The sequence below is a fragment of the Stegodyphus dumicola genome, chromosome 8 (genome assembly GCF_044657685.1).
Source record: "Stegodyphus dumicola isolate Sdum_Otavi_A_Nest chromosome 8, ASM4465768v1".
In the NCBI taxonomy this organism is placed as follows: domain Eukaryota; kingdom Metazoa; phylum Arthropoda; class Arachnida; order Araneae; family Eresidae; genus Stegodyphus; species Stegodyphus dumicola.
In genome coordinates this window covers 52521131-52543900 of record NC_140775.1, presented here as the reverse complement: position 1 = coordinate 52543900, position 22770 = coordinate 52521131, and the positions used below count along the sequence as shown (strand labels likewise).

At 31.5% G+C, this 22770-nt stretch overlaps 1 protein-coding gene across 4 annotated transcripts in view; it reads right to left on the bottom strand.

Annotated features, from left to right (window-relative positions):
- anne (polyamine-transporting ATPase anne boleyn) overlaps positions 1-22770 on the bottom strand; it is a 220760-nt gene that overhangs the window by 57442 nt on the left and 140548 nt on the right. For all 4 annotated transcript variants that reach the window (XM_085821861.1, XM_085821859.1, XM_085821860.1 and 1 more), the window contains 4 exons: positions 16781-16938; positions 14306-14494; positions 4953-5014; positions 3388-3535 (listed from right to left, as the gene is read on the bottom strand). In XM_085821861.1, the coding sequence (XP_085677987.1) occupies positions 3388-3535; positions 4953-5014; positions 14306-14494; positions 16781-16938 (557 nt within the window). The remainder of the gene's footprint in view (positions 1-3387; positions 3536-4952; positions 5015-14305; positions 14495-16780; positions 16939-22770) is intronic.

Below are 22770 nucleotides of genomic sequence, written 5' to 3'. Positions count from 1 at the left end.
TAATAACTAATGGAAACTATAAAATTTTATTTTTAGAATTACTCACTTTTGCCACAAAAATAAATCTTATCTGGGAAGACAATACAGTCAAGCCCTACTAAAATGAATGAATTTTGATCCCATCCAGTTTCCTGTACACTTAATGTTATTTTATACTGTTATAGTGAACTTTCAGGTATATGGAAACTGGATTATGACAAACTTCATGAATATCTTCGATTGAAATTTTTTTGTATTTTTTATATTTGCCCCAAAATTTCTGCAAGTTTTAACGAAAAAATGATAGCCCATTAAAATCCTCCATATTCAGAACGTTAAGACTCCACAGTCTTCTTTATCTCTAACTTCACCTTTCTATGTGTTCTAAAAATGGCTATGTGAAAGAGGTGCGACACTCAACTCTATGAGAATATAATATATGTGTATCTTAGGATACTGTCATGAACATTGAATTGAAAAACGTCAATGGATTCTCAGATTCCGTTCAAATTTTTTGACCGAGTTGTCAGAGAATTCTGTTAAGGACTGATGCTATGATGGACAATTTTGAAACTTTTGTTATTCAGGGAAAGCGGTGAATCTTATTAGCTTGCAGTTTAATAATTGCTTCTTTTTCTAGGAAATGAATACATTTTTTTTCATCCTTATCAGTTTGTTTTGATTTGAGTATAAAAGCTCCCAAAATTCTATCATTCCGATTTTGTGTCAAAATACAATGAGTCAATTAGAACAATGTTATATAGAAATCTAATACGTATCCTAAATAGCGCTTTCGAGACATGGAAAACGCAATTTGAAATTCATCAATGGGCCCAGTTGAATGGAAGAAATGGAACTGTTCCTCCCCCTTTTTTAAACGCACTGTACTTTAAGGTTCCAATAAGCCACTAAAGTTCTAGAGGTGTTAAGTTGTTTTGTATTATTTTAAGTCTCTCTAATTATTATTTCAAGTCTCACTAAGAATACGTTGCACACGAATTTTTACATTTTTGTGTTTTATCATGTGACCACGGTAAGAATTAATGAAAACCAATAACTTGCTTTAATATGCAGAAATAATTTTTAAGGGTAAGTAGTTAGTTATAGATAATAGAATTAGGTAATTAGATAGCCTCATTCATTATGGATTTACATGGCCACTATTATTTTTTTTAACAATATTTGTTAAAAAAGCCCTATTAAATTCACAATCTAATAAAATTTCACAGTTTAAAATAAATGTAATTATGACATTTCTCTTAAACGATATTAGGATAATTATGTTTTGAAGCAACACACAACAAAGTATTTATGTGTCTTTTTAATTTGAAGCCTTCCCAGACATTTTGGCTAATTTATATCAATTTTCTTCTCTTTTAGTAACTTTTCTAACAATTAGGAAATGTGTCTCAATATGCAAAAACCAGTGTTCTCACTAGTTTCTGTGTGCTTTATCTCTTAACTTGTCAACCTCTCCACAATATACCTATGAGGGTTTGCCTGATCTGGTAAAAGTAAAATAATATACCCCCCACACACACAAATGTGAAACAAATTATCGCTATGTCTCAAAGTAACTACAAAGTCAAACAAAGATTTAAATAATCTTCTTATTTAAAAAGAACTTAGAACATAAAGGCATGTTCTTATGCTAAGAAAATCAATTACAGCTCGTGGTGATGTAATTAAACAAGAGTCAAATTCAAACTAAAAACACAGACTAGTGGTCAGAGACTATACAATTTAATTTTAATTTAAGCTGCCATAGTAATTCTATTGTCATAACAAATTCAAATGTCGGCAGCGATAATGCAAAGATGAATAATTACAAATCATCAGAGTTGGCAGGAACTAATGCAGCGAGCAAGTGGAAGTCAGAAACACACCCTATCTTACACTTCAAAAACCTCAGTTTTAAAACTGTTTAAGTGATTTGCATTCTGGTGAGGAAATCAAAGTAGGAAATTATAGCAAAGGCTGAAATTATAAACAACTGGGCAATTTACATAATAATAACTGTACATATCTATATAAAGAATAATTTTCTTTCTCTTTATGTATTCAGTTTCTTTTTACAACATGTTTTCTTTTCATTTTAGATATTTTGGACTTAAAGATTTCTTTTATTCTAAAAATAGAAAATGCATTTAGAACATATTGAAAAAGCTGTAAATTTTGTTTCTTTAGTAATATGAACATTCAGAAGAAATATTAAATATATATGGTAAACTGGTTACAGAGCTGGTGTGGCAGAATTTTTAGAATTTAGTAACACACCGAGCAACAAAATAACATTCTATTTTATCTTTTGCAACATTCCAGGATTATCTTCTCCAGGATTTAACAGATATTTTGTTTTTACACACAATTAATTTTTTGTTTGTTGCCTTGCTTGCTTTATTAAACAGTTTAGATGTATGCTGGTTTCTCAAAGTTAAGCAACATACTGAAAAATTCCACTAAACGCTTAAAAGTAATTCAAAATTCTTGAAATCTGGACATGTTTTAAACAAAAACAAGCTGCACTGTGCAGTATTATGTTAAACAGTGGCACTGCTACCTCTCTATGTAAATACGATGTAGCTTAAATCAGCTGTTTAGGAAAGAATCAATATTCAATGAAAGATGGTATGTTACAAAATACAAAATTAAGGTCAAGATGACATTTGTTAGCAGAATTGCATTATACAGTGACTGACCACTTAGAATTAGGTAAATGACAGTGCACGATTTGCATGTTTAAGATTTGTATGTTTTATAAGTCTAATTTATAAGATAGCTAAATGTCAATTGTCCATGGTAAGCCTACTGCAGAACCAATATCTAACTAATGATTCAACTTCTCGAAGACCTATTAAAGGTAGTCCCAGAGTTACCATTTCTGCAGATACTTATATCTGCAGCTTAATGCATGTTGCAAAAGGAATGCAACTCCATCTCTACTACTGAGATTAAACTACTGACAAACAATCTACATCATCCAACTACTGAGAAAATTTTTTGTATTTAATTTGTATATCTGAATTTAGAAGATTTTATGTTTCTGCTAATATCACAAAATCTAAATTCTCTGTGTAACATTTTGAGTTTTAAGGTTACAAGTGATATAAAAATATTATCATTCATTCAAATTGTTTGCATACATTTTGAGTTATCAATTTTTCATCTGTTCCTTAACTTTTGGAAACTAGTGTAATATTGGATTCTGAAGAATTTATTTTGACATTGCAAATTAATTAGCTAGTGCTTAAAGATTTCACCTTTGTCGTTATGCAACTGTACCTTTCTGTACAACATTTATTCTTTTATTAATCCATAACAGTAACTTATTTTATGTCTGGTTACCACTAAAAAAACATGTAATTTAAAGGAGATGCCAGCTACTTAAAAGTGAACAAAACTACATACCCATTTCGTAGCCAAAAACATCTTCAAATCCAAAGGATCACCCCGCAGTTCATTTTCTATCACTGTGAGAGAATGGCAAGAGGCCATAGCAACTTTTAAGGCATCATAGTTAGACAATGCACTAGCATCATGTTCTAGATTCTTAAATCTAAAAGCAAAAAAGAAATTTATTTTCTCAAGAAAAGGTCAATATTATGTACTACAAAAACAATTTTAATACCGAAATGTGCTAACTTAGACATAACAACCTTTAACTGCTTGCCTGATTATCTCGGGTTCATATATATTGCAGTTAATTATTATCCAGTGAAAACTCCGGCGAAGCAGAATTTGTTAGTACGATTTGTTTTACCACGGTTTCACTCGGCCTGGAGGAAGTGAAAGGAAATATACAGCTTTAATTGGTAGTTTGCCAAATTTTGTAGGTTACGCAGCTCTTTGGAGGGACTGGTCACGTGTTTCCCTATTGTATAGTATACGTCGACTTGTGGATTAGGAATGTATAAAGAAGGATACATGAGTTGAAAAAAATAAAATAATGGCGATGATGGAAGATAGCGAAAGCGATGATTTTTCAAATAGTGATTATGAGGAGGTGGGGAAAATTAAAAAAAAAAAAAAAAAAAATTCAACGAGACAGCGTACTCTGTGCTCCCGTGAAAGAGATTCCAATGTAAGCCAGTAAGAAAAGAGACCAGATACCAGTGTAGAATGTCAGGTATCAGTTTGTGCTGTCCCTTGTTTCAAAAACTATCACACAAAGACTAATATTTACTTTTTTGAAGGTGTAAAAACTAAATGCTTTTACACCTTCAAAAAAATTAAAAATTCAACTTCAAACCTACATATTTTGATTTGCTTCATTTCGTTGTATTTAATAATAAAACAAAAATTGTGATGATTTTTTGAAATATTTTTGAAAAAAAATTTAATTTTTATACCGTGGTTAACAACAATTGGCTATAGTTCTAGTAGTCACATGCATATGTGATCCTAAATCCTTCTAAATCCTATATAAAGACTATAGGGCCGTTCTCACTGGGGTTTATCTGAGCTAATAAAGTCAGTTCTATATGTCCACTAGCTCCGTTATGCCTGCAGATAACTTTTAACTTGCTGCCCTATGGGAAAAAACTGGTTTTGGAGATGGTTCGGCTACGTCAGTTTTCTCCATTAGCTCAGATAAACCAGCCCTTTATAGTTGGATATAAAATTTCTCTGTAAATATCAATCCTTTCAATAAAATGCAAAGCTCTTAAATATGAAAATTATCTTAAAAAAAGAAAGGAGAGAGGATAATGATTAACTTAATATTAACATCTCTAAATAAAGCCCTGTTGAAAAAAAAATTGTGGCCTTCAGTTTCAATTTTTCAAATTTATTAAAGTTAGGATACATAAAACTCTTGATATGAAAAACACTATGACAATGCAATTCATATTTTTAAACAGTAACACTAATCAATGCAGACATTATCCACTTATCCTGACATTTTACAATATTTATGTGAAAATTTAGAATTGATCAAAAATAAAACATAGCAATAAAAATTAATGGGAACTTACTTTCCTTCAACAGATGGAATAATACCCCATAAATCCAAACCTTCTTCTGTCAATGTCCCAGTCTAAAAAAGATCACAAATATTTTTATATATTTAGTAAAGAATTATCTAAAATAATTTGACAGAATATGTAAAGCTTGTCTTCTTGACATTTAGGAAGGACACTACTATTTTTTTATTTTTTATTTATTTTTTTATTTTTTATTTATTTATTTTTTTTAATTTAATGTTCTTTTGTCTGTTAAAGACTATGTTGTTACCATTCCACAAACCCTACTTATTTATCTTTTTTATTATAAAATTAATTTGAAATAATTTATTAGCATGACAAAATAAATCATTAAAAAGCAATTTCATCTGTATTTCTTAATTACATTTGGAAAATATGTCTTCTGTACTATTAATACCACAAGTAAAATAGGTTTTCAAAACTATACAATATGTCAGCTATACAATTTCTAACTTTACTTACTTTCAAAAATTATTTATGAAATTTTGTAGTGACATGTAAAATTCAATCTTCTTCTTCTTTTTTTTTTTTTTTTTTTTTGTTTGTTTCAATCAATTATTCTTTTTTTAATGGAAATATTAACCAGTATTCAATTTATATCATTTTAGATTCAAATGAATCATTGTAACAGATGTTGCAGTTATCAAAATTTAAATTCCTTGAATTTTGTTTAACAGTATAAAATTCAGTTTTATAAATTGTTTGGATAAGTATACGAAAAATATTTTAAATATATATTTAATAAAAACACATTTACTCTCATTTCTCAAAAATTCCAACTATGTTATTTCTATCTCTTATATACAAATTACATTGTCTGTTTAAAAAATATAATGGTACCTCTAGATGCAAGATTTTTGGGAAACAAGCCAATATCTGAGCACATTGTACCAGGGTACAAATAAAAATGGGAATACACGCGAGAGATTTAATGCATCATTACTAATTCACACTGCAAACAAAGCAAAGAGCAAGTTCACTCATTTAGTTCACATGGTTACCCTGTACTAGATGGAACTCTATAAAGTGCTTTCTCACATTCTTCATGAGTTTCTACAATTATTTTGCCACTACTATTAAGAAAGTTTTATAATTAATATAACATATGACTGTAATGGAAATTTTCTACCAAAAACATTCTTAATAAAGTTAGAAAAAAAAAACATGAAAGCAGTACCTTTAAGTGCGGGTAGTAATCATCACCCAAATATGATTTTCTGCCAATGTTCTGCTAAATGTTTTAAAGGCTTCAGCCCAGAAACTGTGAGTTGGCTGTGAGTCCAAAAACATATCAACCTCATTTCAGACGTCCTGTGCAGAATGGAAGACAGCACCAGCAAGATGTATCTGCAGGTGCGAAAAAAGGTACAAGTCCAAAGGAGCCGTGTCGGGGCTATATGGTGGGTGTGGCGAAAGATCCCATTCAAGTCCATACAGAGTCCAGCTGGTGAATTATCTTGATGAAACATTACCTTTTTGCGCCAGAACTCAGTTCAATGTTTGTCCTTGATAGCAGCATCAATACAGACTAGCAGCTTGCCGTATGCCTTACTGTTTATGGTTTTTAGCTTTTTCCAAATACGCTTTGTGAATAATACCATAGCAATCCCACCAGATACAAACTAGTCAAACTGTGCTTTGGGACGCTGCTGACGAGCTCACCGGCACAGACCAACCCAATTTGTCACTGGTGTGATTGAAATATATCCACTTTTTTATCACAAGCGACAATCCAGTCCAGAAAGTTGTCCTTGCGTTGATATTCGAGCACATTAGTGCAGGACCAAACACATCTGTCCTTAACCGCTCGAGTCAGCTCATGCGGCACCCAGTGATTGAACTTATATGTCAAGTTTATGTGACACATAACACGACTAATTGACATGGTGCTAACATCTAACTCCTTAGCAGCTCTCAAGTAGTTGCATACTGATCTTCTTCCACAAGTTCTTGCAGGCAGGCCTCATCAAAATTAATAGGCCGGCCAGAGCAATTTGCCTCGAATGTCATAGTCCTTGTTTTTGAACTTTTGTTACCAAACCCTTCACAGTGTCATATGCTACAACATTAGTACATTAAGCTGTACACATGATTTGGTGACATCCTGCAGCCGACTTTTTGTAACAGAACTGGAAGTAAATGTTGGTTGTAATCTGGTAGCGTGAAGCTCCATTTCAGACACCTTGTACTTAATGATAACAATATTTTTTTTTACAAATTCCCAAGAATTAAAGCATAAAATTACTGATAAGCATGAGCAAGGTCTGTATACAGTTGACTTGGCCAAGCATTATGATTTTAACACTTCTATGACATACATGACATTAAAGCAGCAAGAAGCAATACAGGCTACCTTGACAGCCAAGGATTTTCAACAATACTGAAACAGGGGACATCTGTAAATGAAAAAAATGGAGAAGCAGCCTAAAAGAGGAACAGCTCAAAACCACTGTGACCAAGGTGATCATCTGCAAGAAGGCACATGCTACAAATGCCAATTTGATGGAGATTGACTCCAGGCCATCTAAATTCATCCATTCATAGAGAGAGAGATTGGGCCATCTAAATTCATCCTTTTTTTTTTTTTTTTTTAACAAAATTTAATGGTTTGGAAACGAATTAAGAAGTGCCATACTGCAAACACAAATAATCTTGAAAAACTGCTTGGCAGATCCAAATGCAAATAAATTTGTTCAATAATACTCTTTAATTGCCAAAAAATGATCACTTACAGTGGCTCCCAAAAAAGTTCGTACATTTATGATTTTCATTGAATTAGGGCTCTGAATTAGTTAGATCCATTAGAAGTAAACTTTCTGAATGAGATTTTAATAATAAGATTTATAATCTATTCGTAACAAAATTACATGAAATATTTTAAAAATAAAACGAAGTTTTTTTTTTTTTTTTAAGAAACAGGGTTGCCACTCAAACAGGAGAATGAAATTCCCTGATTTTTCCAGGTATGTTTCGAGAAAATTCCAGTCTATCCGCGTAATGTACGCTGGCTGTGCTAAGAGGTATCTTAATTATGGTATTACATGTATTGTGTAGCAAATTCACTTAATTATTCAATAAATCTCAGAGGACATTTATTCTTAATTATTCTTGGTAGACTTTGTTTACTTTTCCCACTTAAGAAACTTAATAAAATTTAAGATATATACATTTGATAACAATTGTACGTTTTATTTAATTATTAGTCATGATCATCACCAGTTCAACACGAGGCTAATCCGGTTCTTATAAATCACAACGCAATGCTAAATAGTTTGGTTAGATTTTAGGTAAATTTAATTTGTGTGAGGTGTCTTCTTAAAAGGCACCTTAACACTTGAAAACACAAATATAATTATAATAGGAGTTGTTTTCTCCACTGAAGATTGAGATTAGAATCTGCCCAATCTGGAATAAAATAAGGCTTTTTTTGCAGACATTCAATGAACGGAAGAAAGAAACGAAAGAAAGAAATCTATTTAATGATATTTTTTTAAATTGAGGTATTTTATATTTATTTCGCAGCATACATAAGAAAAAAATATGTGCATTAAATTTCGTGATGGTATGTCATCATACTGCTATAATTAATTTCAGGATTATGCCAGAGAAAATTTCCTGAAATTTGGAAATATTATTTACTAATAATAAATAAATTTAGAGGGAAGAAGCAACATTAAATTATATGAATAACCTAAAGATAATTACTTAAAAATTGAATTAGAAGAATCAACGATATTTAAGCGATACGATTTTCAACGATATAGTTATATTACATGGTTAGCCTAGATGACTGATTACTATTTTTTTATTTTACTGCAAAATGACAAGTTATTTATTAAAAAGAAAAGGAAAAAAAAAAGGTTTAAAAAGATTTTGTGATAAAATCCTAGTATACGGTATGGCCTTCGCACAATTTTGAAAATTGTCGCCAAGTACAAAATGACCCGTTTACTGCTCATCATCATGTCGCCAAATCCCGCTGTACCATACATGGAGATTATTCTAACCAAAGAACGTCTATGTAAAGAAGAAAAGTTTCTATACACGTAAATGCTATTATGCCGCTAGAAAGCGGAGTGAAAATTTGCCAAGGGATTTGGCGACGGAACCTGGCGGCCAGAATTTCCCTCTCCGCGATGTGTACAGGAAATTGAGAAACACGTATTAAGAAGAAACGTTCTTTAACAAAAAGAAAACTACGAAAATCTGTTTTTAAATTATTGCGAAAAATCCAAAAAGAAACGTTTTATAAAAGAACGTTTTTTCTTAGTTCCCCCCTCAAAATAACTAATCCATGAATTAATTTACTTGCGCCAAAAAATATTTTATTTTCCTTTAGAGTTTAAAGAAATTTCAAACGATATTCTCTTTATGAACTCTTGATAGCGTGACCTTCGAACTTTGGCATCGGTTTCGAGCTTTGGTGACGGATATATCGCGCATGCACAGCTGTTTCCCTCTATGATGGAACGGAACCACCTCTGTTGCAGAGAGGTTTTCCTTCTTTACAATACATATTCTTTCATTCTAACCTCCATGGTACCGTATACTAGGATTAAACCTATTTCGTTTTATACGAGAACAGGTATACTATCTTTAGTTCATGCACTGCACATGCAATTCTCGAGGTTACTGGAAACCAAAAGTTGCGGAAAACTTGCTTTGCCTTTCTAAAAGACAATCAAATTGGAGCTGCAAAAATTGGCTCTATGCCAGCTACCCGAATGACACTCACGTCATACACAATTCGTCAAAAAAGAGATCTCTTCTGACGTCGGCGCAAAACTCGCCTTTTTTGGCGGGATCGTTGTATGAAATTCCCTGACTTTTCCCTGAATTTTTTGGTCAATTTCCGAATTCCTTGACTTTTTCCGGTTTTCTAGGTAGCATGGCAACCCTGAAGAAATTAATAATAAAAAAATGATAAACATTCTATCTCACAAAAGTCTTCGCACACCGAAATATTTTTGGATAAAATCAAAATTAGAATTACGGTTTGCCGCTTTTTTTTAATTTTTGCGTCGTGGTGGCATTTAATAAATCGTTTGCTTTAATCTTTTATTGTTTACTTCATAATATTCTATTACTGAAAAATGGGTCGCAGTTGTAAAGAAATTACAAACAGCATTCGAAAACTGATAATTTTTCACCACAGTAGTGTTAAATCAATTCGAAATAGCGCTAAATTAGTTAATTTATCCCATTCTACAGTGCAGTATGTGACAAAACGCTTTAAAGAAGAAAATCGGATTGAAAACAAGGTAAGAAAAGGTCGACCGAGAAAGTTAACTAAATGTGATAAGAGATTTATTATTAGAAAATTTGTGAAAAACCCACGTTTAAGTGCTGTAAAAGTTGTACGAAATTCCCTGTTCCAGATTTTGACTAAAACACTTAAATTCCCTGACTTTTCCCTGAATTTTTTGGTCAATTTCCGAATTCCGACTTTTTCCGGTTTTCCAGGTAGCGTGGCAACCCTGAAGAAATTAATAATAAAAAAATGATAAACATTCTATCTCACAAAAGTCTTCGCGCACTGAAATATTTTTGGATAAAATCAAAATTAGAATTACGGTTTGCCGCTTTTTTTAATTTTTGCATTGTGGTGGCATTTAATAAATCGTTTGCTTTAATCTTTTATTGTTTACTTCATAATATTCTATTACTGAAAAATGGGTCGCAGTTGTAAAGAAATTAAATGTAAAGAAAAATCGGATTGAAAACAAGGTAAGAAAAGGTCGACCGAGAAAGTTAACTAAATGTGATGAGAGATTTATTATTAGAAAATTTGTGAAAAACTCACGTTTAAGTGCTGTAAAAGTTTCTGCAGAATTTAATGCAAAGTTTTCTACTTCAATTTCACCTGAAACTGTTCGACGAGTTCTCAGAGAAGCTGGATTACATGGGTGTTCTGCCCATAAATTTTTTTTTTTTTTTGTTAGCGAGAAAAACAGAAAGCTTAGGCTTTCATTCGCAAAATCAATGATAAATACACCCAAAACGTACTTGAATACTGTCCTATTTGCTGATGAAAGCAAATTTAACATTTTTGGTTCCGATGGTCGAATAGCTGCATAGAGAAGAAAAATGAGGAACTTCATTTTAAGAACTTAGTTGGAACAGTTAAGCATGGCGGTGGAGGTGTTCTTGTGTGAGGGTGCATGGCAGCAAGGAATCATTCTCTTTATTTAAATATTTTAAGAGACAATTTAAAATTATCAGCCCAAAATTTGGATATTGGAAACAACTTTATTTTTAATCATGATAATGATCCTAAGCATATGGCTCTCAATGTTTGCCTGTGGTGCCTCTATAACTGTCCACAGGTTTTGAAAACACCGTCTCAGTCGCCAGATTTAAACCCCATAGAACACATTTGGAAAGAGCTGAAGATTAAAGTACGAAAACACGACATCAAAACGAAAAACGATTTCAAAACAGCCATGATGGAAGAATGGATGAACATTGATACAGAAATTACAAAAACAAAAATTATAAAATCTATTCCCAGACGTTTAAAAGCTGTTTTGGATGCTAAAGGATATCCTACTAATATTATTAATTTAATGAAAAATGAAAATATTTACCAATATGTCAAGATTTTTTTGAAGTGTACAAAGACTTTTGTGAGATAAAATGTTTGTCATTTTTTTTATTATTAATTTCTTAAAAATAAAGTTTCGCTTATTTTAAAAATATTTCATGTAATTTTGTTACGAATAGATTATAGATTCTTATTATTAAAATTTCATTCAGAAAGTTTACTTTTAATTAATGGATAGAGCCCTATTTTCAATGAAAATCATAAGTGTACGAACACTTTTGGAAGCCACTGTATATAATACTTGTTAGTTGTAGTTAATGTATTGCTTATTAGTTAAAGTGGATGGTCTACCGGCATATGATTGATTAATCGAGCTCTATTACCATACGTTTCAATGGAATGCATTCTCTGCTTTCCTTAACCCTTTCTGGCATGCTACCCTTTTGGTTGCATGTTGGAGTTTTGATTTAAAAAAAAAAAAAAGGGGGGTAGGCAGTCTAATTAGGCCTAGAGGAATACACAAGTAAAATTTTGTGACGATAGCACTTATTTTAATTCTGTGGGTGTGCCCAAAGTGACACACTGATTGAATAGAGCTTCGAAAAGAGTGCTGACACAAGCACTGTTGTCAATGAACTAACCGATGATATGCGGAGAAACAAAGAATACAGACTCTCCTAGATTATCGGTGAGCCCGGGCACACCTAGAATTCGCCGTTTGATTTTAGGCAAGATTTCAAGGTAAAAATTTAGAACTAATACAGAATAAGGAGATTAGCATACAGCCAAAAAAAGTAAAATAGAAATTTCTTTTCAAACAATTCCTTTTACAACCCTAAAAAAAAATCTGGAAGATTTCTTTTAAAAATAAGGGTCTTAAAAACTAAACATGGCTAAAATATATGGACTGGTTTTGTGCCGAGCTGCCATCTACTATAAATAAAGAAGGTCCAGAGTAACCTATAATTCCTTCTTTATTCAATTTTTCTGTGCGTACAGAAGGAAATTTTTAGGTGCGTCCAGACTGGACACACTGTGCCGCAAAGGGTTAAAAATGTCTCACCAAAACTTCTTGCTTTTTATAAAGGAATTATCCTTAAAACCTTCTTCCATTTTTGTGACAGGAAGTCCAAAAATGTAAAAACAAACATTTTTACATTTTTGGAACATGTAAATATCTATTAAAACAAAATTTAATAGATATTTCTTGTTCAACTACAAGCCCAATTTTAGAAAATAATGAAAGCCAAAATTCATCATCTGAATTCTGATTTACTCATATTCATTTATCTTATGCAAAAATGAACCATCTGCATATCATAAAATAAAACGAAATATAGATTGCAGCTAAATGTTGAGAAATTTTTGCTAACACCTTCCGGTATGTTCCAGTACATTTTTTAAATCAACCATTCCTGATACTTTTTGATCACAATAATGTAACATAAGATATCTGCAACACAAATTAAGTAACTAGATTTCATTGAACTAATAAAGAATGCTTTTGAAATTACTATACAAACTTTATAATGATAGGTTTTTGTAATACGTTTTTGGCTTAATTTTCCTTTGCATTTATGTATAGGAAAATGGAAAGATTTTTTGTATTTAAAAATATCTTTCACTTACAGCACTTGAAAAAATTAAGTACAATAAAAGCTCAACCATTCAACAATTAACTAACTGCATAACTCGAATAACTGGAATATTTTAGAATTTTAGGGGGAGAATCCACAAAAATTTAAGTTAATAAGATATTCATAACGCCATTATAGAGTTCATTATATTATTAACACACATACATGGTGGGATTTAGTGCCGAAAATGGTAAGCATGATGTCATGAAACAGTAAGAATTTTGCCTTGGTTTTATGTAAACCCAATCAATTCCTGATGAGGCAGTTTCATTTTAAAAATGAAGGATATCAGTTTCATATTTTCATTGCATTGTGAAAAATGATTAGTATTTTGGGCCCCTTACACGAGGCAGTATGCATAGGAATTTTTAAGTTACAGAATTCTGGCATCAAAAAAGGCCCAATGTGAGACTTTATTCAAAGGTAGATAAACACAAAGGCAATGCAACATGAAAACCTACAATAAGCGATTTAAGTTTTTATACGTTATATACATTATTTGTATCTATCTAAAAAAGAAAAATCATTAAACTTCTGCCAGAATGACTAGCACGAATTTGGCGACATCTCTAGCCAACTTGCATGTTCAGCAGGATTTCGTAATCAGATGAGATGTTTTACTTTCATGTTCAAGGCCTACAAAATATGTTGGCTTTTATGTCTGAAATGCATCCCCCCTTGAATCTTACATATTATTTTAAATGTGGGCTTTTGATATTCAGGTTAGCAAATATGATGACCTTTTTAACAATTTTAGATCAGAAATTTCTTTCTTTCATTTGACTTTTCTACCCAGAATTTAAATTTTTATATGCTCAACTATCCAGAACTTCCAAGTACTAGAATTTGACATTTCTTGAGTTTTTCGGATAGTCAAGCTTTAACCATATAATAAATCATATTCTAAAATTTCCTGATACATTATTTTTTGCACTTATTAATAAGACTTCATTCATAAACCAATGTACCTTATCCTATCTCAGTAATTTTTAACAGACTTCAAAATCGAAGACATGTTACACAAGTTGAACAATGTTACTACAGATGGTCAACTTTTCTAAGATGACCACATCTACAGAACAGAACACCAAAACTGTCTGGAATTGTAAATAATTATCTTAGAGAAAATGCACAGTTTTTGTTTGAAATAAATTAAAACATACCTTGTCAAAGCATATCAATTTTAGTTTTCCTCCAACATTGATTCTGGGGGGACTAATGCAAAAAATTCCTTGCTTTTTTAGTCTGTTTTGAGCATACACAGTTCCTATAGTCATGGCTGCAGGTAAGGCTGGAGGAACAACAATTGTTATGATGTCTAAAGCTCGAATAAGCATTTCAGACCACGAGGACTATATTAAAAAATAAGCAGAAAACTAATAAATTTTATGTCATAAAAATGAATATGATAAATAAAATCACTATTTAATGCTAAAATTACTATTTAATATTAATAACAAGTAAGAGAATTCTAATTTCATAAGAAATTTTGCACATAAAACTGCAGATTCCTGCATCAAACTTTTTTTTTTTTTTTTAAATTTAAAAAATTTTATTTATCTGTAGTTGTCTCATAGACAGCTACAGATAAATAAAATTTTATATATGTATGTGTGTTTATTGAATAAATAAACACACATACATATATAAAAATGGAATTTTTTTTGTTACCCCTTACCCCCCCCCACAAAATTATTATTAATTCACATAATGAATATAGCCTGAAATGTATATGCACTAGCATATCAATGTAAAAATCCAGGAAATGTTGATGAAGCATTACAATGCAGATAGATGGTTAAGTCCTGTCATTGATTAAGTACCCAAAAGCTATTTGCATAAAGAGATGGATACTTCCATGGAGAATATTGTCAAATTAGATTTTTTTTTCATATTTACATTACTCACACGGAAAACCACAAATGCACATATACTATCAAGCCATTTTACAGAATTTTAGCCCATGTTGAGCTACTAGTGTTTAGTGGTTTTATCCATTTGGTCACAGATGTGCAACAAATAATAAAACGTCATGAGGTTAATTTAGGTTATAGAAGAAGACTAAGAGATGGGATGCCTTCATGAAGGACTTTTTAAGAAAACTGGCTTGCATTCATGTTACACGTGTAAAACTATGAAAACTCCAATGCAGCCAACCTGTTTGCCAAGATTTGAAACCAAAAAATGGCACAAGATAATAAAAGACAGCAGGTCACATGTACCCACAGCAGCATACACAATTATGAGTAGCAGCATATCAGACTAATCTAAACAAACAGAAATTATAAAATTGGTCTGTTTAAAATATTTTATTTTCTCAGGTTACATGTCACTCCTCAAAATAATACTTTCCTTAGCTCCCTCCGGTGTCTACCAGAGGGACACAAAATAGATGTGTATATTTACAACTGGACAATAGTCGATGCATCTCTTTATGCTTCAGTCTAATGTGTGTATGTGATTATGGCAAAGCCTCGAGGGCTATCTGCCTAAAGGGAGGGATGCCTTCGTGGAGGACTTTTTAAGGAAAACTGGCTCGGATGCACGTTACAAAGGGGAAAACCATGAAAACGCCTATGCAGCCAGCCCAATCGCGGGATTCGAACCTCGGACCGAACTACGAGTGTTCAGCGACTTTACTGCTCAGTCACTGGTTGGCCCTATGCTTGAGCATAACAACAGAAGAATAATTTTTATTTCTAGCATCCCTTTAAACAATAAATCTTAAAGAACATTAAATAGATTTCATCTTATCTCTTGGATATTACGTCAAAATAACGTTATGAAGAACACTGATACATAAATATTTTTAAAAAAATCTCAGAAAATTGTAGAATATATTTAAAACAAAAGAGTGCAAATTTTCCCCCCATTTTCGTTTATAAAATAATAAAGGTTAGTTTTATAATATGTGAAAAATCTAATGATGTTATAAAGTTAATTCTTTCTGATAAGGAAATACCATAAAATGAGATATGTAGGCTACAAACATAAAAAAATTCAGTGTTACACTTGGTTAAATGTATTTTTGGCATACAAAAATTGAAGAGGAAAAAGAAAAAGGGGGGGACAGAAAAAAGGGAAGAAGGAGATTTCACACAAGATCATAAAACTAGGCCAATTTTTATGAAAATTATGAACAATGCATAAAATTTGGCAAGTATAGAATTTTTTAAATAACTTATATTCACTTTCAATTTAAAGAGCTGGAGAATTTTTCATTAGAAGCAAACTAGGTTTCTTAAAAAAAAAAAAAAAAAAAAAACTATGATATTCAGACTTCTTTTTCAAATTTGCATAATTCAATTGTTAAGTCTGCATACAAAACTAAAGCTATTAAACACTCAATTAAACGCACCCACTTAAAATTTTACACACTTTCCTTATTATAATAACAAACCTGTGATTTAATTTATTTTTAATGCAAAATTTATTGTAAAGAAATGTACATAGTCAAATTGTTAGGTCAAATTTAATAAAATATGGCCAGGGTGGTATACCTACAAAGAACTTAAGCTATGAATCATAACAGAAAACAAGAAAATTTCATGTACTTCGTGTGTTACATTCATGTACTATGTTATTCATAGTAATTATTAGGTTCATTGATAGTTATTTGATACAGTATAAATACTTACACCCCTGATTATATAACAATACATAGAATAGCCCATTCCTGCCACAGATATGAAAGCAAGCAATCCAACAAATTTTATAGCATCTTTGTAAAACTTGAATCCCATAGGCTTGGGAAAGAGGATAGAACGCACCAGTTCTCCTTTGGCAGTAGAAAAGCCTACACAGAAGTGATAATATACATTAGTCACATATTTAGAATTATAAAAGTAGTAAAAGAAAGTTTCCCACAAATAAATATAGGACAACTTTCCCCAAATAATAACCAGTTGATGAATGATAAAGGCTCATCATCAATTTTTTTTTTAATTTACTTTAATTATACATTTAAAGCTTTTACCAACTACAAACACGATTATAAGAAACTAAACTATGTATATATATGCTTTTAATTAAGGCACATTTCTCGAGGGAGGTACCTAAGAAAAGGGATGCTTTCATGGAAGACTTTCTAATGGAACTTGCTTGTATACACATTTACACGTGGGAAAAACCAGGAAAACACTCATGCAGTCATCCTGTTAACTGGGATTCGAATCACAGACCGAACTGCCAAACAGCACAATTACACTTGCATTAAGGCAGTTGTACTTCAAATTATTCAGCATGCAATGCTCTTCCCTCTCAAATAATTAACAATGCACACAGTATGAAATAAAATAAGCATTTTGTCAGACACAGAATAAAAGGTTCCAACATATATAAATCAATGAATGTGGAATTACAGATGTTACAATGAGAAGAGTAAATATTTTTTTGAAAATTTGCTTTTAAAGCATGATCACTAAAATACTTGACATTATTTGGCAAATATGAGTGTAACATTTTCACCTAGATGGCTTTGTTAATCACCAAAATTGCCGTGTTTGGTATTTGGAGAACCCACGTGTGATCAGTGAAAAACAAATGCACCCACAACGTGTCACTGTTTGGTACGGATTTTGGGCAGAAGGCATCATCGGACCACACTTTTTTGAGAATGAGGCTGGTCAAGCAGCAACTGTTACTGATGCTCGATACCGCGACTTGATAACACAGTTCTTTCTGCCGAAATTGGATGCATTGATGTGGCCAATATAGGGTTTCAAGATGACGGTGCCACATGCCATACAGACAATGAAACAATTCAATTACTGCATGAGACTTTTCCTAATCGTGTAATCTCTCGGTGATCAGAATTGATCACCAATATAACCCCTTAGATTATGTGATTTAATACCATTAGATTTCTTCTTATGGGGTTATTTGAAGTCAAAGTTCTATGTCAACAATCCCACAACCACATGTGCATTACAAGAGGAAATTAAGCGGTGTATCAACAAAATTCAGCCACAATTATTATGCAGAAAGGTCATGAAAAATTTCGACGAAAGGGTGCGTATGTGCCAGCAAAGCCGTGGAGGCCATTTGCACAATGTGTTATTCCATAAATAACCCTATCCTATAAAAATTAATATCTAAAGACTAAAAACTCTCTTTTATATTGAATTCAGATCTTGCGTTAATTTTGGGACACTTTTTACGCGAGAGAGTTAGCCATCTGTCAATGTTAAGTTAAAGGTGTAATGCTTCCATCAAGAATCGAACTTGTGCATAGGTTCTTGGCTGCATTCTGTCAAGACTAGATCAAAAGTACATGATTGGCCTAAAGCAGTGAGTAGCTCGTGGGACATTTTTGGTAGTCATGTTAACGCTCAAGTTGACTAAGCTTGATTCCTCAACTTAGATGACACTGATGACAACAACTGCTTGTTTCTCCAGTGCAACTACCATTGTCTTCACATAGTTGATTGTATATGGGTGATGTTGTGCATATCATGTTTTTCATGTGTATATTAAGCATTTGCTAACATGGATAGTTTAATTTCCGCATTGGTACTAAGCTAGGTCTGTTCTAATGATGGCAAATTCAAGCAAAAAGAAAAAAGGGGAAAAAAATTGATTACTTTATTAACAGGTAAATGGACAAATGTGTGTATTTACTATGCCATGCAAGTGTATCAGGTGGGAAGAAAGGGAACACAGGGTTCGTACACATTTCTGCACATGGAAATTAAGTAAAGGACTTTTAAGGACAATTACTGAAAAAATTAAGGACCTATAAGCAAATAGCAAATTAATAAATTCACTTAAAATATTATCTGTGCCTGAACTTCACTTTTGTAATACCACACAAAAAACAATATAGATCCGTAAGTGGGATGCATTATTATTAAACATAACTTAATTAACATAATTATTAATTAGTTTGAGCATAAAATATACTTTATGAAATTTATCAAACAGCATTAAATATTTTAGACTTACAATAGTTCAGTATATTTGAAAGAACATAAGTAACATTTTATTTACATTTTACTAATAGTTAGTTTCATGTTGATTATGTCTCATTACTTGCTCAATCTAGAGGTTTAGTAAATAGCAGGTAGATTTTATGTCAAGCGTCATTGTTCAAAGTGAGAAGTAAAATCATAATCAGAATAATTTATAACAAAAGACTGGCTGTTGTCACCACTGCTCCTTACGTAGAGAGAGACCTGCTGATCAGAACAAAAGAGAGGCCTGATGTGGACACGGTTAGCTAGTTTTGAAAGTTAGTTGGGCTCTGTCTGTTGCAGTTAGTGTCGTAGCTCCGTGTAGAGTTCCAGAGGTTGTAACCAAGTTAATATACTTTAAGGTTCCAATAAGCCACTAAAGCACCATAAGTGACACTAAGTTGCTTTGTATTATTTTAGGTCTCACTAGATACTAAGAATAAGTTTTACAAGAATTTTTACATTTTTGTGTTTAAACCTTGTGCCACGCTAAGGAATAATGAAAGGCAATCACTCACTTCATTATGCAGAGGTAATTTTTAAGAGTAAGCAGTTAGTTATAAATTAAATTAGGTAGTTAGAAAACCTTAGTCAGTATGGATTTACATAATTACTATTAAATTTTACTTATTTTTAACAGTATTGTTAAAAGTCCCTATTGAAATCACAATCCAATAAAATTTCACACTTTAAAATACATGCAATTTATGTCATTGATTCTTAAACAATATTAGGATAATTATACATTAAAAGCTACAAAACATTTGTTTTGTAGCTTTGAATGCTTTTTGTAGCTACAAGCAACAACACTCAACAAAATATTTATGCATCTTTTTAATTTGAAACCTTTCCAGACATTTTGGTTTAATTTATATCAATTTTCTTCTCTTTAAACATCTTTCCTAACAATTAAAAATCTGTTTGAATACACAAACCAATGTTCTGACTAGTTTCTGCGTACTTTATCTCCTAAGTTGTCAACCTCTCCACAATGTACCTATGAGGGTTTAATTGATCTGGTAAAAGTTAAATAGTCCAAAAACTCCTGACAGACGTGAAGCAAGTTATCGCTATGTCTCAAAGTCAGACAAATGTTTAAATAAGCCTCTTATTTAAAAAGAACTTAAAAGGCATGTTCTTATGCTAACCAATTCAAATGCAATTTATGGTGATGTAATTAAACAAGAACAATCAAATTCAAACAAAAAAATGTGGACTAGTGGTCAAAGACTATACAATTTAATTTTAATTTAAGCTGGCTCAGTAACTCTATCATCATAACAAATTCAAATGTCAGCAGCGATAATGCAAAGACAAAAAGTTGCAAATTATCAGAGCTGGCAGGAACTAATGCAACGAGCAAGCGGAGATTAAAAACACATTCTGTCTTACACGCCGAAAGCCTCAGTTTAAAAACTGCCTCAGCAATTTGCATTCTGGGGAGGAAGTAGAAACGGGAAATTATAGTAAAGGCTGAAATTATAAACAACTGGATAATTTACATAATAATACCTGTATATATATATTTGAAGAATAATTTTCTTTCTTTGTATGTACTCAGTTTTTTCTTCAACATGCTTCCTTTTCATTTTAGAATTTTTAGATTTAATTAAAAGATTTCTGTTATTCAAAAAAAAAATAATAATAATAATAATAATAATAATAATTAAATGCATTTAGAATGCATAGAAAAAGCTGCTAATTTTATTTCTTTAGTAATACGAACATTCAGGAGAAATAGGAAATACTATATGTGGTAAGGGCCGGTTACAGAGCTAATGTGGCAGAATTTTTAGAATTTAGTGACACAACGAGCAACAAAATGTAGAAATAGCAAAACTTTTAGAATTTAGAGCAGGCACTGGAAGCAGAATTGAGAAAGGCACTAGTCAGCAAAATTTAGGATCTACAGAGATAAGTTTAATCCTCCACGTGATTGCACCAGGTGGGAAAATGCCTAGCATCAGACCTGTGTATGATGCATTAAGTCATATTAGATGAATCTTTTAAATTGCCAGTTTTCAATTTCTTTATTAATAAAGAATTCTTTTCTATAATGCCTGTCCATGTCATAAGATTAGAAGCATTTTTAATATTTTTCATACTTGTGTCTAGTGAAAAGTAGAGAAAATAAAGGGAAGAAAAGCATGTTAAGAAAGAGATTCTAGTATCAGAAATAAAGCATTCAAATATTATGCTTTCATTGTTCTTCCAGATGTTCTCAAAAAGTAAGAAATTCATTGCAAACTTTTTACAAAATACATCCATTACGTGTTAATACCATAGAGACATTTTTCATTTTGTCACAATTTTCTAAAATCTTCTGGAATGGTGGGTCTATAAAAATCTTGCTTTCAAATCCTTCTAAACTTTCCAAGTTGCAATGCCTTATGTCCGGAAGAAAAGTTATGCCTACCAATTTTGTAACAGCAAACAGCCAGAAATATTTTTAAAAAAAATCAGATGGAAAAAGTGTGAAATTAATTTTATAGAGAAAACTTATGCATATTCTGAGAATTCTGAACACTGAGAAAATAACATGAGAAAACTCTTATCATGAAAAAATTAAAAAGAAAATATTTTTAATTAATATGTTATTTTTTAAATATATTACCATTATTTTAATGATATTTATTGATGTTAGAATGTTTAAAAAAAATCGTCGAAAAATTCCCGAATCATGGAAACTACAATTTTCTATAGAAACTGATCTTAAAAATCGCCAAAATGTTGATAAGTCGCCAAATTTAGAGCCGTTCAATAAAAGAATTCACATCCCCAAAAGCGAAAAGTTGTTTAAGAGCTCTTCAGTAGAAAAAGTGAAATAATTTCGAAATAATTGTTTCACTTCTTGCTCAGAAACTCGAGTATCCCACCATTTATATTAGAAATAGGAAATCATAACCCATTCAAATAACCATATATATTAGTGAATCGCCAAAAATATACCTCCGAACTGCTAATTCACACTCAAAATGGCAGTCGTAAAAACAGACAGAAATTTCATAGGATTAAAATTAAGGACCTTCTGCTGGTTTTTGCCAAAATTAAGGACTTTTAAGGACCAAAAATTGAATCCAAAAAACTTAAGAACTTTTAAGGACGTACGAACCCTGGAACATTGAACATCACTTCAAAACCATTCAAGCACGGATTGAAAAGGATTTCCCACTGAATTCTGCTCTAAGGAAAGAAAAAATATGAAAAAGTTAAAAACTATGAAAAAAAACTTACTATGAATTAAAAACTTACTATGAAAAAATTAAAAAGAAGACATTTTTAACTAATTACATAGCTAATTTTACTTTTGCCAAAAGCTGTTTCGTAAACAGTGCTTTATACCTAGCTCATTTTTCAAATTCAAAATATTGTATATTAAGTTGCCAAAATGAAACTTTAAATATGACAGCAAAAAATAAAAATGTTTTATTTTGGCCAAAATTAAGGACCAAAAATCGATTCCAAAAAACCTAAGGACTTTTAAGGACCGTACGAACCCTGTATTAGCAAAAAGTCATCATCTACTAATGTAAAAAAAAAAGTTTCAATGTGTACACCACATGACTTACTTGCACGAATATTAAATTACACGTATTTTTTGCTGCATTTCATTTAAACTTATTTCCTTGAATTTCATTACAGATGTATTTCTCATTCAATTAATTCAGTTCTCACTT